Source organism: Prinia subflava, chromosome 4 (assembly GCF_021018805.1).
Source record: "Prinia subflava isolate CZ2003 ecotype Zambia chromosome 4, Cam_Psub_1.2, whole genome shotgun sequence".
Taxonomy (NCBI): Eukaryota; Metazoa; Chordata; class Aves; order Passeriformes; family Cisticolidae; genus Prinia; species Prinia subflava.
In genome coordinates, this window is record NC_086250.1 from 17,630,024 (window position 1) to 17,646,150 (window position 16,127).

General features: G+C 34.8%; 2 protein-coding genes across 2 annotated transcripts in view; one reads left to right on the forward strand and one right to left on the reverse strand.

The window, feature by feature from the left end:
• Positions 1-5,342, forward strand: part of PARPBP (PARP1 binding protein) — a 45,943-nt gene extending 40,601 nt beyond the window's left edge. The window contains exons 10-11 of the mRNA XM_063395699.1: positions 3,133-3,274; positions 3,906-5,342. Coding sequence (XP_063251769.1) covers positions 3,133-3,274; positions 3,906-4,240 — 477 coding nt within the window. The 3' untranslated portion in view covers positions 4,241-5,342. The remainder of the gene's footprint in view (positions 1-3,132; positions 3,275-3,905) is intronic.
• PMCH (pro-melanin concentrating hormone) lies at positions 4,785-7,909 on the reverse strand. The gene is made up of 2 exons (XM_063395704.1): positions 5,570-7,909; positions 4,785-5,063 (listed from the first exon to the last, which is right to left on the reverse strand). Exons 1-2 carry the CDS (start codon positions 5,810-5,812, stop codon positions 4,785-4,787), a joined length of 522 nt encoding a protein of 173 aa, XP_063251774.1. The 5' UTR covers positions 5,813-7,909.
• Positions 7,910-16,127: the final 8,218 nt, after the last annotated feature.

Sequence of the window (16,127 nt, forward strand, 5' to 3'; positions counted from 1 at the left end):
AACAGTGAACCTTTTTTTTCTGAAATGCAACAGAATTTCTTTCTTTGTATGGGGACAAGAGCAACATCTGACTTGCTTGTGAAGGGAAGGAATAGTAAGGCTGAGTTCATTGTGTTCCATTTGTGTGCTGCTACTCATTTAGCAAACTGATCTCCCAACATTTTTTCTCTCCCAGAACTGTGGGTCATTGGAGTGGTGTCCTTAAAGCAGTGAATTTTAAGGAATTTAATGTAAAAGGACTCTAAGGGCTTTTTTTCTAAGAGCTTTTTCAAGCTGTTGACAGGCTTCATTGTGTGTTTCAAGTAAATTTCAGGTTAATCTTTCTTCTTAAAAACATTCCAGTGGAGATCTACTTTCTACTTCAGCGCTAGACATGTGCTCCTTTGTGCTCCCTTCAGGCTGTTAAAATTTGCTTATTGCTACTTCACCCAGGGCAATACAGTCCTGTACAGAACTGTAATATAGTTCTTTATACTAGTGAGTATACGTTCCTAGACTAGTTGAAAAGTTTGACTGCTTCAACAAATTGTCTTACATTATATATACACCCTCTAGATTAGTTCTAGCATTCAGAGTCTGATTTGGTAGAGCTTTGTGTACTGTTTGGAAATGCCTGAGTGGTATGTGATGCAATAGACATATTTCAAGCTTCAGTGAAGTTGAAACACAGATGGGTTTGTGTTGTGAGCTTTTCAGTATTTGAGGTTGACTTTTGTCCTTCGGCTCCACATATTCTTTCCCTACAAACTAAATTAGTGCAATGTCAGATGGGAGTGGTAAAAAGAAACACTGTTGTTTATAAAAAATAACTTCATTTATTGTTGGTTATAGAATGGTAACTATCAGGCTTTCTTGCTCAAATTTTTTATTCTTCATGCTGTATTTATTATAGATTCATCAACTTTGCAAAATTGTAGCTTATTTGCCTCTTGTAATGTGAATGTGATAGAAAGCTGTTCAAGTTATTGTTGAATAATTTTTGATGTGTGTCATTTACTGAATAATAATTGATCATTGAGGGATTTGTAAAGGATTAAGATGAATTTTTTTGGAAACATATCAAATACTGGAAAATATTTTCCATTAATATTACAGTAACCTGAAGCTTAAAGGAAATACAAGCCCCTTGTCTTCTTAATATTGTAATTGTACAATATGATGTTTACTAAATTTAAACTAGACAGCTGCTCTATCCTTCAAAACACTGTGGAAAGAGTATTATGACATATGCAGTCTACAGCTTCCTTACAAGGGAAAGAGGAGGTGCAGACTCTGATCTATTCTCTCAAGTGACCAGAAATAGGACACAAGGGAATGGCATGAAGCTTTTTGAGGGGGCTAGGTTGGATATTAGAAAAAAGGTGTTCACCTGAATGTTACTGGGTGCTGGAACAGGCTCCCCAGGGCAATTGTCACACTACCAAGCCTGACAGAATTCAAGAAGTATTTAGACAATCTGGACAATGCTGTCTGGCACGTGGTGTGATTCTTGGGCTGTCCTGTGCAGGGCCAGGAGTAGAACTTGATGGTCCTTGTGGGTCTCTTCCAATGCAGCATATTCTATAATTATGCTTAGAGTCAGTGAACTGAGGCATAATCTTGAGGCATACAAACCATGTAAATGTCTTTGTATGTAGTCTTATTTTGTGGTAAATGTTTTAAAATACAAAGTAGATTAATACTAGAAAGAGATTTGAGTTGTTGAGAGTCAGGCTGGCTAGTTTGCCCAGTCTGTTATCTGGCCCAAATAAATTGCCATTTGGGAGTAATAGACAACAGGGAAAACTTGGTCTTTTTGACTCTTGAAGGGAATACTGAGGATTAAAGTAAACCTATGTATGTCCAGGTGTATTAAACCAGAAAGAACAACTGTGTTTCTGTAAATGAATGAGGTATTTTTTTCCAAATACTCAGTGAATTCACTTGGCCAAGAGCAGTACCATGAAGAGATATCTAGGTTGCATCTCAGTGATAAGCTCGAGTCTGTTACCCTGTATGAATGAAAGCAAAATGTGATCAAAGTGGCATTGATTGTGACTGAATTTTGTGGATGAAGTCCTCTGTGAAAGGAGGTTTCTGGGAACGTTATTCTCTTTCCTTCTGTCTAAATCTGAGAATTTCAGTTAGAAGATAATTATATCTCTAAGGGTCAAATCTGAACTTTAAGGTTTAATCTTGTTCTAAGAAGAAAAGTAGACTTGCATAATGCAAACCTTTTAATCAGAAAAGTGGCTTTAAACTTCTTATACATCAAACATCTCCTGCTATCTATTTATGTACTAATATTTATTTTGTAACAGTGTTTATTGCTTGTTCTTTTCTCTGATGTTTTTACTGTAGCATTTGTTCAGCTCAAATTGATTTAAGTTTGCCCATGCTGTTGTGATAGAATTATTAGCTAAGAATCCAGATGGACTGTAGTTATCGGCTCTGTGCTACATATTTCAATATAATTTGTATAATCCAGTGCACTTTCAAATGGAAGTGAGAGCAGAATTTGTCTTGCAGAGCCAATGGCATTCATGATCAATTGTACAGAAAGTACAAAGCTTGACCTGAAATTCTCAATTGATGTGAAGCTGTAACTTAAGAATAAGCTGAGGAAGTTTTACCTGTGACTTGAACTAAATGAGTATGTTTTGGCAAATGTGGAGTTAGACATTGGGATTGAATGGTAAAATGGCTTGGTTTTGTGAGTAAATGGGAAATCTGAAATAGTACTTGAAATTCCCCTTGCAGATATAAGTATAGATGATGAGCTGCAGAAGTATGAAAATTGACTGTAGTAGCTACCACATCTACTCAAAACAGTGGAGTCTATCAGAAGACTAGGCTAATTTAAGACAGAAAACTCTAATTTGAAGCTCTAAGAGTTATGGTGTACCTTTCTAAAAGAGATTAAAAAAAAGATTTTTGTATTATTTTAGTACTTTTATAGAATAATAAATGATTATTCTTGAAAGCCCTTATGCTTTTTAAATTAATATCTAATTTCTTTTTTAATCTGAGCATATCCATTTTTCTGGTATTTTATGTGAAAAGAATGGGAAAACTCATTATTATACAAGTCTTGCAGGTGTTGTCTTTCACTTTTGTAAATAATATAAGCTAATAGTAGATTGGTATTTGCAGATGAAGCAATCTTCAATCAAATCCCAGTTTGCCTGTACATACAAAAATGATTTGAGTCAAATGAGTGGTCAGCATTCCCATGCAATTCCAACCTGCAAACATCCTGTACCAAATCAACAGTTAAAAGCTGGAAAGCATACAGGTAAGCTGTGGTAGGATTGAATAAATGAATGTGACGGGTAATACTTTCAGTGCTATCCAAAAAGCCTTCAGTAGAACTCAAAACAAGTGTTTTCAAGAAAAAGATCAGAAATGTCTCATGGTTCTCAATGTCTCATATGCCAGTTAAATCTTTTTGCAATAAAATTGTAGTGCCAATGCTTTGAAAATATAAGTATTGGAAAAACGTGCTGATTCTATCTTGAGGTAAAAAAGTGATATATGTTGCATGTATGACATATTTGTTCTTATTCTACAAAAGCAAGCCAAGTGAAATTTATATTTTTGCCATCAAAAGGTGGGAAAATTTGTTTTACTGCACTAAAAACTATATAATATATAAAATTTCTATGCCCTTTAACCCTCTCTCCCAATATCTCAAAGTTATAAATCCACTTCCCTAAGTGAGTTATCACATATTTCTGAGCAATGTAATTTTAAATTGGCAATGCACTTACAAACACATAACAAACGTAATAACAATGTCCAGCATAGCTTTATTACATTAGTTTTGATTAAAAAAAACCCCATGGCAGTCCTTATAGAAAAAGGATGTATGTTCTCAGGTAACTTTTTATTTCCTCACATATGTTTTTGATTTTCTTACATGACAGAAGGTACAAATTCATGTCTTGATGTACCAGGGCTTGGAACTATTTATGAAAGTGTTCACCAGACTAGAAGTTGTACAGAAATGGGAAAGCTGAGTTGTCAGCCAAGAAACAAGAACTCCGAGAATGAACAGATGGATTTGAATAACGACAAAATAATCTGTGACAAGGAAAGTGAACCATCTTTGCAAAAAAATACCAAAAGACTTAAGACTTCAAACAGCTCTAAGAAGGAATTGGACAGCAAAATTGGTGGAAAAAGAAAACAGACTAAAACAGCAAGTAAGAATAAGCTGATTGCTGGTCAGGCAAAACTAACTCAATTTTTTCAACTCTAAGTTGGTTTTGTTTTTTTCACATACAAGATATGTTGAAAGTTATAAAATTTTGCAAGAAAACAGGTGAAATTCATTACTTTCTTTCATATATAAATAATTGAAAGTGGCTTGTGTATATTAGACAACTACTACAAGTCTGGATTATGCTGAAGTATTTTATTTTTTAATAACAGTACATTGTTAATAAATACACTGTTATTTTGGTAATGAATTATGTATCTCTCTACAATGCAATGGGAAATTATTTTTGGATGCATATGTACAGCTAAACTAACACTCAGTACCTTCCAATTACATTAAATTCAGAACAAAATGTTTAATCTTCGAAGAAGGTGGTGGAGATGAGTAGTTTTCACACTTGCCAACAAGGTCGATAGACTCTTCCCAGCATACACCTGAGGACTACAAGAGAAAAAAAAAAGAGCCTGAAAGTTTAAATCATGAAAGAACCAGAAATCTTATAGATTCTGGAAATAGTAATTTAATAAATGCTCCCTCCCCTGTGCACCAAATCATAACAGTCATGGAGTCTCTAAATTAACCTTTACCAAATTGCTATATTGACACTGCTGTGTACTTTACCAGAATGAAATAATTTTTGGTGTAAAAGTAAAATATATTTACTGTCAAAATCTCTTCTTCCTATAGGGTATTTAGCTGAATTTTCATCTGTGATCTCTCTTTCCTGTATTGAGTCAATATTTTGAATTTCAGTGTCAGCTGGAAAAGCCATGGCTCCCTTCAGTGCAGGATAAGGTAGTTGCTTTCTACTTAAGTTGATTGGCATAATGTGATTGAAGAAATCATGTCTGGAGCCTCTGTCCTGTTTTGAGGGAAGACAAGAAGTTTCTCTTTATTTAAAGTCAGTTGTGTTCATATTTTGTACTTTATAGTTGAACGGTGCAGTTATTCTGTCTTTCAAAATCATACCTTAAAAGTAATGACTTGCATGACATCTTTGGCCAAAATGGTTTAATGGACATAATTAAATAATGAGTCTCACATTTGGCAAAGTTAAAAACCTGTTGCTACATATAGGGACATGCAACAAATATAAGTATAGGTTTCTTCCTCCCCCCCCCCCACCCACCATATCCTCCAGGTTTTGGCTACTATCTGAAAATCAGATTTCATTCAACTCTGCAAGTTACACACTTAGAAACTTGGCATTAGATTTATAGAGTTGAATTTTTTTCTTGGCTATGTTATGTTTAACTGATATTTTTGTATGTTTACCTGGTTATTGATTAAATTGTTGTACTTGTTTTCTAAAGGTGTATCAATAAATTTCAGTTTTACAATTAAGTAAAAAGTTAAAACTGAACTTACCAAAAACTTCATGTTTCCCGCATTCTTATCATTGAAAACACTGCTGTCTTCAGTCTTGTAGTGCTTCAGCAAAGGTATAGCTCCCCTGTTCATAGTTTTGTCTCCATTTTGTAGAGTTTTTCCAAGATTTAATGTAGCTAGCAACATATTTTCATCTTCTACCTCTTGCAGAGATTTTGAAACTGAAAGTAGAAAACCTTGAGAAAAAAGAGAGAGAATTAGGATATATGATGAGATGCACATTTTTTAGTTATTTAACACTTGCATAGAGGTTCAGCAGTTCTCAAATTCTAAGAAAGATATTCCAGTGGTAAATAATTGTTTTCCATTTCTGGAATGGCACACTTTATATATTTTACAGGTTGAATGGAAACTACTTCAATGGCTGATGAATTCATTCTTCTAAAATGATTCATAATAAGGAGCAACCTTTTCTATAATCCTTCTAATCCCACCTGTTTAGAACTAAAACATCTCTTTGTCATGCCTAATTTGTTTCTTTTTTAAAACAGATTAGTTCCTTTTGATGGATCAGTATAACAAAGTTCACAGAAAAAGTGATGTTCATTTGTGTTGTTTATAAAGCCTTACCTCTGGCTAAGGCAATTTAAGAAGAGAAACTAATCTACATAAGTAAGCAGGGCTGTTGTAAAGGTCTGATGCATCATAGCTTTTGATCAAAACTCAATTTACTAAAGAGCTGAAATTCTTGAAATCTGATGATAGCTTAGACTGCTACCATGTTAAATCTGAAATAATTAATTTGTATTTTGATGTCTATTATGTTTGGTTGCATTATACAGAGTTAATGGCTAGAAATGTTTATTAGTACCTAATTAACTGTATTTTCTTACTGAAAGTGGACCTTTCTCTGCTACAAATATAAAAGTCAAAGTAAACTTCAGTTTTTCATTTAAAATGTCTTTGAAATGTCTCTATTACTCTGTGAAATGAAATGTAGAAGTTTCTGCACGCTGCTGTTTTGTTCTTGTTGTGTGGGTCTGGTTTTTTAGTAGTTGTTTGCTGTTTTTGTTTAGTTTGGGGTTTTCTGCCTTATCTGGAAAGCAAATAGGGCCAGCTGAAATTTAGCTAATATCTTAATGTCAGTGATACAAACCACACTTCTGTGGCTGTGTGCTTCTTAGCTAGTACATCATGTTTTGTCCTTTAGCTTAGTGCAGGGAACCAAACATTCTGCTATTCAAGGCAAAGCACTAGGAAATTGGCCACTTCCTGGAAGAGCACCTGCCTTGCCAAAGTAACTTCTGGGTAAGATGTTTCATAGGAAAATATGTCATGTCGGACTAAGCGGATTTTGGCTAAGAAACGTTTTTGGTGTACCTTGTTTTTCTCCAAAAGAGGAAAGTGCATTTAATCCTTTCTGGGCAAAGGATCTCTCACAAACAGAATTATTGCTTCTCATTGTTGTCATTTCCTTGCTGTAGAGCCTGTACCTGCCTTTGGGCTATTGAAGTGTTTTCTTCCCTTTGACTTTAATTGCCTGGCTACAGAGGAGACAAATTTGAGAGTTGATTGTACATGGTTTAATACTTCTCATGTAATTGCTCTTTGCTAATTTGTGTTTTTCCCCTCACATTAAGTATTTGTAGTTTGATTCTGTACAAATTAATAAAGCAAAAACCATGTATGCTCTGTTGCATGCGGGTACTTTTCATTTAGCTCAGCCTTGGCAGAACAGGAGGAGTGCTTTGGAGCTGTGTTGGCAGCAAGCTGTTCTTTTTTTATATGTTGGTCTACCAATTAAGAGTTGGAGAACAAGCTATCAACCCAGTAACTGGGTAGGTGACAGGAGCTTCTGCTCCTCTGAAGCTCCAGCACACACAGGTGTGCAGCATCTCACATGGGGCTCACTTTCAAATGCTTCTGTCATCTAATAAAAAGCATAGCTACAGTGAGTACAACTCACCTGGATCATTCAAAAAGTCCATCTACAACATCTGTCTAGTTGTCTACTATGAGACACAAGCTGATGTCTGTGAAAGAATATGAAGTCAGGGCCAACTTATAGTACTTGCCCCAGGATATTCTACTGTTTCTTGAAGTTAGTTCTTGAATTAATTTTTAAGGTTTATTGAAGATCTAAGGTGATTCTAGTGATAATGAGTAGAAACTTCTAATTAGGCTTAGAAATCCAGAGCACATGTCTGTAAATTCAGTGACTTATCAACTGCTCTGAATAGACATAAAAAATTTGTACACCTGCAGATTTGCAATGTGTGTGTTGTGTACAGCTCTTCATAATGCCTTTGAGAATCCTAGTACTCTGATGTCTACACCTTTATTTGTTCATCCTACTTTCAATTTTAGTAAAAATGTAAAATGTTTTAAAGCATCAGCTTCTATGTTTTACTATTATTTGGGATTTTTAAAAATTCTTAAATAGTATATATTAACCCAGTAGAGCTTTAAGAACAATAACAATTATTTTGAGAAATTTTTGCTTCTACTTTGCATCTAGTTACAACAAAATATGAATTCTTAAGATCTGAAATCTCATGTGGTATATGTAAGTAAATTAAAACTAGGTGATAACATGACTGGAATTTCTCTGTACTCATTTTGAATTTTTCTAGGAATGGGTTACAAAACAATTGTAATAGTTCATTTGGTCTTGTAACTACTGTAATGCCGTGTACAAATGATTGAACCTAATGCCTAGTGCTGACTGAAGAATAAATAAAGCAGGTATGTATTGTATAAAGTCAATTATTTTCTATTATCAGAATTGAAAAACTTCATAATCCAAGAGAAACTCTTTAAGCAACCTTAATAAATTATTTTTGTCAATCTTAAAATAGCACAAAAATATTTGGTCAGTGTTAATGTGCCCAATGGCTTACTACTTCTGATTTTAAAAGGTGGTTTGGGCTCGTTTGTTTTGAGTTGGGATCTTGTACATGTTATACAAACAGCTGACTTTCAGTCTGAGTTGTGGAAATACTGATGTCTTCTTGTGTCTATCTGTCTAAATACCTCAGTGTTTCAGTTCCAAGCCCCTCTCACCAAACCCAACAAGCAGGTGTTAGTGTAGATTGTCTGTGCGAGCGGGAAGAGCGTGTTCACAAGGCAGATAAGAGGTAATTAGCATACTTCACTACTGAGTGTAGGAAATTAAGACTCTTGCCAAGCACTGTTTTGTTGTTCGTCCTGCTGAACTGGTAGTCACCTGGACTCAGTAAATTGATTTGGCATGAAATAGGCACAAAACTGCATATAACAGGACCGCTCTGGACTTGTGCAGGAGCACAGGTCTGAATATTTGGAGAACTTAAAAGGCATCCTCTATAAATACATCAGGAGAATGTACAAGAAAAGGGTGGGGGTGAAACCCCACAAACTAGATGACTTTTACCACATTTCTGCCCAAGATCCAGGCTATCCCTTTTAGTTCTCTGTTGAATTAAAGTCAGTGTAGTTATATAATGAAATGTTACATTTATTTATGTTACAAATTAATTTCACAGATGGGAAGAATTTAAAATACTTTCTGCTGTTTGTTTTGAAAGACATTTCAGAATTTTGTTTGGAGGAAGTGCATAAAAATGCAAATATCTCTTAAGGAATTGTGCAGCAGCAGATGAGAACAACTTATGCATAGTTTCTTCTAGAAAAGTTAGTGATAAGTGTATTGGGCACTGTGTCTGTCCTTTTTTAGAATTATTTCTATTATATAAAATGGTCTATTGTAGGAATAATTTTTCAATACACTATGTTTAGAATTAACTGATACATTTACGTTAATTTGTTTTTAAACAGTGAATCTCCCCCCTCAACATCTAAGTTTGCTCTTCTGAAACAGTCCATATGTAAGTCTATTAAGGATGCCCAATTAATCAATGAAGTGGAAAGGGGAAGAGAGCAACGGAGATTCCTCAAGCCATAGTAGCTTCTTAATTAAGAAAAAAACACTGGTGATAGTGAAATGTTCTGTTTTCATGTAAAAATCTGCATTTATAAGAAAAGACCATTTGTTGTGGACAAGGCACAATGAATTATTCTGTAACTGACCAACAGCAGGAACTTCCTTGTGGGACCAATAAAGAGGATAAGAAAGAACTGACCCCTTTGCTTTGCAGGTAGATGAGAGGATTTCAGCCAAGAAAAAATAGAGGAAAAAGCAAAAGGTGCAACTGCAATTTTGAGCTTCATTTGAGCACAGGATGTCTGTGATTTGAACCTGGCTATCTCGTGCAAGCCTGCAAAAATTCCTGTGATTTCTACTCTTCACTATTTACTGTTCATAGGGTTTTGATAGTGCTGAGATGAGTCATTTGTTTTTCATAACTAACATGAAGGCAGAAGAACCTTTTTAGGAATATTGATTCTTGACAGTTCTTTACCAATGGTGCTGGAACCACTGGTGGGTTAAGCCCCATAAAGGGCAATGAATGCTCTTTGCTGGTACACAATGATTGTAAGACTGAGCACAGCTGGCAGTTGAGAGGCGCAGCAGTTCTGCTCTTCGCTGTTATGTGAAAGGGGTCTGGGTAAGGTAAAGGAATGTCGTTATCAATGTTGTCCATATTATCCCTGAATCCTATTGATGATGTAGTTGTGTCCTACACATGTCAGTCCAGGTTCTCTTACTGAGCTGGATCCTCTGAGTCAATTTGCATAAGATGCTGCTCCTGTGGAGATGGAAGAATGAATCCAACTCTACACAATTTCCTTTTAGCAGAGCAAGCATTCAGTAAATTGGCACTTCATCAAATCCAAATAATTTACTGTTTGTCACCTGGGGTTTTTTACCAATAATGTCAATTTTTATTTAGTTTTTTTGGCTGGTTGGTTGGTTTTTGTTTTAGTTTTATTTTTTACGTTTCAGTCTCTTTTAAACACAATTGCATTTTCATCGGAATTAGTTTCTACTAATGCTTTTTTCTTATGACAGAGCATAAGCCTCATTTGTTTGGAATCTTGGTAGTTATGGAACAAAAATGTTGCATTATGAGTCTGTGAAATATTTTTACACTCTTTTGGATGTCAAGTACATTTTTGAGATCCCCTATTTTTAAGTTATTCTTTAAATAAATACAGAAGTCAGAAGTGTTTACACACAGAAAAGCTCTAGTATAGTTTTCACATGGTAAGCTGAGCCACATACCTAAAGTGTGGGTCTGGGTTTCTCCTCATGCATTCTGGAAAAAGAATGTTATCTTTTAACTCTGTTATTGTGAAGTAAAATTTAAAACCTACAAAGGACCTACCAGGTATTCTCTCTCTGGTTTGCCATACCAGTCTGTGATTTTGGGTGTTCTACTATTTACTCTGGCAACAAGGGGCTGGAACCAGATAATCTTTAAGGTCCTTTCCCACCCAAACCATTCTGTGATGCTACTCCTGCCATTCATATGGTATTAGCACAATGGCATACAGAATGTTACAATATGTGTTCTCTTAATTATTGCAATGCTTGTGGTTGTTATCCAAGGACTAGGAGTGACGTTATGATTTAGTGACTCTTGTATCCTTGAATGTATTTTCTTTATTATCTATGCCAGCAATCTAACCAAATTGTACCTGCTTCTGTTATATCAATTCCAGTCAGGTCTTTTTCATTCCAAGTATGTGAACTTTGTGTATGATTGAAACATCTGTCTCACAGACTCTGAGGAATAGAAATTGCAGGTTGTTAATTATACGGTTTCCACTGTGTATTACCTTTGTCTGTAGAAGAGACTATGCTACCATTGATACTCAGAAGTACAGCCAGATACTTATAAAAGCTCTCAGGAGTTCCTGCACAGAATGGCAGTCACACTGGATGCAAGTCTGATGGAAGCTGTCCAGGAGAAATCAACTATATTTCTGGACCTACCACGTCCCTCTATGCCAGCATGCTTGGTAATTCCCATAAATGAGGGCCTGTCGGAGTCAGCCAAATTACTCTGGCAGATGTCTGCTTCTTTAGTGTTGACAATTCAGATGGGTGGATTGTTGTTACCCAGTGCTTTCTTCAGGCTTTGAACAAGTCTATATACACTGGCGCCAAGACTGTTAGCCAAGGCAGCAGTCCACTGGACAGACGAGCATCAAGGTCTACAAAGAACAATGCCACAAGGTAAAGAATTACACCAGATGTTATTTAATTAGAAGCAAAGCCAACTTGCTTTAAATCATCTTATTCTAGCTATGATATAGTGCTGTTTTAATCAGAGCTGTCTTTTATGAAAGATAGCACTGCTGTCAATGAGATATTAATCATCATTTGTGTTGATATAGCATCATGAAAGGTTTAGCTTAGCCAGAGTTTTGTATTTTATAAGAGTCAGTTATTTACAAGCAAAAAATTAAAATGGCTAGCTTAGGATATCTCTATGTTCAGCACTTGTTTTACATGCCTCATATTTTGAAATTAAGTGTCATTTTCCCAAAAGGAATCAACAAGAACTACCTTCTTTAATAAATGTACTGCTGCAATGACCTTTGCCACACTTTATGAATTCAACTTGGTCATTGATTTAGTAGCCAGGTTTTGGTTAGAAGTATTATTTGCAGCTGAAATTATTCTATCTCACCAATTTGGAGCATGCTGTCTGCCATTCATCGTTGCATCCACAATGACTCATGTTCAAAGAATAATCATTTGCCGACAGCATGTCTGATCCTCTGAGGTGTTATCAGCACACTTCTCATATCATACTCGGTTTTCATTTCTGCTGGCACAGCCTGCTGTGGACATTGAGTTGTAAGTTATTTTTAAGTGAGCAAAGTGAGCAAGGGTTCCTGCCCTTTATGCTCTACTTACTGGTGTGTGGCAGCTGAGTACTTATGATAGTTCTGTGCGAGATCATGATTTTTGTAAACGGAAGTGCTACATGTATGCAAAGAATAGAGCCAACAAGGATTACAGCTTCAGCCAGAAGTCTTACTGTGACTTTGCATGGATAGTAATCCTTTCTGGATCTATTGTGATTGGACAGTGTCGTTGTACTTAGATCTGAATGTTCCTTACCATGCATTGAATCCTTGTTTACAGTATGACACTGGAAATCAGCTCTTCAAAGAGCTGATTACTTCAAAGTAATGGGACTATTGAGGGGAAGAAAACATCCCACCACTGTCTTAATTATGTAGGTATAATCTTGAAATCTCATGTATGTTTTTGACAAATGTTTTTCTTGACAAAAATGTGAGGCAAGAGATTACATTTACCCATTGCTTACCCATGACAAAGTAAAAATATGTGTAAACCTGAGCTACTTATAATTTCATATTGTGAATTCATAAATATTAGTGTTTATTGAATATTCAGCTGTTAGCTACTTTTCTGAATTACTGAAATTGGATTCAGTTGAGCTAGTTTACAATTTGTAAGATGGTACTAATATGCAGTTGTGATTAAGTTTGGTGACCACTACCTGTTGGTTAAGGGTTGCCATCTATAATTGCAAGCATTGCTTTTAAATAGACATGTTAGGACATTTCTGGCAAGGAACAATCAGGTTTTATGATGGGATTTTATGATAAAATCCATAAACTCCTTTGTACTGCAAGGACAACCAAGCAAGTCACACACATTCCAGGAGACATCTGGAGTGCACTGATGATGACATCTTGACACAGGTTGACTTAAGGCCCGATGAGGCAAAGCACTCTAATGGACTTGGTGCCAGTAATTAGGAACTGGGCATGAAGGTTGTCTTAGGTTTGTCTGCAGTGACCATAAAATGATGGTGTTCAGGACCCTGGAAGAAAAGAACGGGGCAGATAAGATCACAACTTTGAATTTCAGAGGAATGAACTTTGCTCTGGTTAAGGATTCTGCCTGGGACAAACACTTGTGATAGTCCTGGAGAGAAGAAGGATCCTGAATTGCTGAATTTACTTTTACACCACAGGGGAATATGTTTGCTAAATTTCAATTTTCCTAAATATTGGTATGCCATTAGTTTAACTTTCACTTATATCTCCTATTTCAGCAGATATAACCTGCATTATCTACCCGATTTATTAGTTCATCTAGCAAATAATTAGTAATATTCAACGAACACTTTCTTCAGGGTGTAAAAGTGAGTAGAAACAAGTTTAATAACATTATCTGTAAGCGATCAGAATGAATTGATTTTCTTTCTGATCTTTTGTAGTGAAAATTATTCTAGTGCACTTAATGAATAAATGTCTGAGTTCAACATTTTGCAGAAGTATTTTTAACCCAAAGTGATAAACTTGTACTCTGTCTTGCAACTAAAAAAAAAAAATCTGTCTTGCAATATCACCAGTTTCTGCACAAACAGTTTTAACCAATAAGAACTTTTCTCAGTATTGGTATTTGTGGGTTCTAATTAATACACATTTATCATGATGTTTATTTTGCAATATAATTGCATTAATATATTTTATGTTACTATATTTAATAAAGCCATAGAACAATCCAGAAAACATAAGACTTTTGACTGTGGAAACATTATATTTGTTAGTGGGAAATGATGAAGTGCCACATATTTAGCCATATATTCATTGGTGGAAAGTGGTGAAGAGCTTTTTTTTTTTTTTTTTTTTTTTTTTTTTTTTTTTTTTGTGTTTAATGAGTGTGCAACAAGTTCATATTTATTTACATCCTGTGGAGTTATTGAACATGAATAGAAACAGAAATTGAAGAAAATAAAGAGAATTTAATTCAACTAGTATAGTTCTATGCTTCTGGGCAGATTTGTACAAAGAATATGCCATAATTGACTTCTGAATCTGACTTCATTTCTGATTTATGTATAATATTGATATTGTCTCTAAATGGAATAATTTTGTTCTCAAAGTTGTGGAGTGTAAAATGTTAAGAACTGTAGTAAGATATGAAAGTGTCCAGGTTAGATGCCAAGCTGTTTTACTTGCCTCCTCCTTGTATATGTAAATTGAAAGAGAAAAAAAGGTTTCTAAGCATTATGATTACTATACTTTGATAGTAAGTTGCTGCTTAAGCACAATTACATATTAGTCCTTTTTTGGTACTCTCCTTGCACTGTTATTTCTGATTACATAATCTCTTGAGTATTTTTGTAGATGAAGTCATAGATAATCCCCAAAACCAACAGTGTTTATATATTATGAAAATGTGTCAATTGCAATCATCTAGATTTTTTCCTGTTGTTGAATTTTCTTTTATAAACAGGCAAACATTTCTAGAATGGTAAGGAAATTGTTTATCATCAGCATCCTAAAATGGGTACAAAAGCTGAACAGTTACATGTGACATTGATTATATTGAATAAGATCATCCCTGCAGTATTTTCCACATGATGATTATGCAAAATCATGCTTCCGATGACATAATTGCAGTTCTTTACATAATTTTTCATTAGAAATAATCAAGCTCTACATTTTGCAAGGTATTGTCATTAACTTTACATATTTTTGTGAGAGCTGTAGTGCTTAATGAAACATTGGTTTTAATTATGAAGAGAGGCAGAGTAACATTTCCTTCCAATTTTGAACACTAACTTGTTTCTTCTTATAATAATTTAGAGATGAAGCTTGTCAAATCAGTAAGCATTTTATCAAGCAGAAGAGATGACTGAAGTTAAACTTACAATTAGACCTAGATATATACCTGTTCTAGGAAACAGTAGCATTTGGCCATCAGATATGGAAGCAGAATAGTGAAAAGGTAGAGAAATAGTAGGGTTTATTAATATTAAAAGTAATTGAGAATTATAGTTTAAAATACAAATATAAGAAATTATGTGGATGATGTATTTCATGGTTTATTTTGAAAAGCACAATAAATGTTGAATTAAGTCTGCAAATGAAAATGCAGTATTTTGTAATCTGTGTGAATGTGCCAAGATTTACAATAATTTGCAAACATAGGGGATCTCTATCATATAGAAATTTCATGTGTTGTAGGCTGAAGTCTTAGAGTCTCACAAATGTCAAATCCATGACATATAAGTGGGGTCATGGAATGCATTCCCTATACACCATCTGCTATAGAACAACTGTTTTAAGAATTAAAAGGTCTGAATGCATCTTTCTTCCATTCCTTGGTCAAAAAAGCCAACAGAATATTTAATTAGTAGTAGTCCAAAAGACCTCATAGGTAGAAAATTCATATAAATACAAAATACTTCTCATACTGACCAGCAATAGCTCTTCAATAAAGTAAAACCATCTGTGTACAAGTACACATAATAAAAAACATAGTAACTTTAGTTTTCTTTGAGTATTCTCAAAAATGAAACTGGGACTGAAAAATTAGTCGCATTTTTTGCCCTGACAGTTCTAGCTTCGCCAGACAATGAAATATATCCTCTTGCATGTTAAAATAAGAAAATGTTGGCATATGACTGAACAGAACTCAGGCTAGATTCAGAGTATTTGGGGGGAAATTCACATGGAAAAGTGTAATATAGTTTATGAAATTAATAATAGCAATTGTTGGAATCCCCAAATGCTGAGCACGTTAGTGTTGACAAAGGGTGTCCAATGGTAGATAATGCAATCAAAGGTCAGTAATAAATTATTATATTGCATCCTCTTTGAGTGTCTGGCAATACTGGATCTTGGAGACAGCTGGCTGCTTTTCTGAAAGATGAGTAAG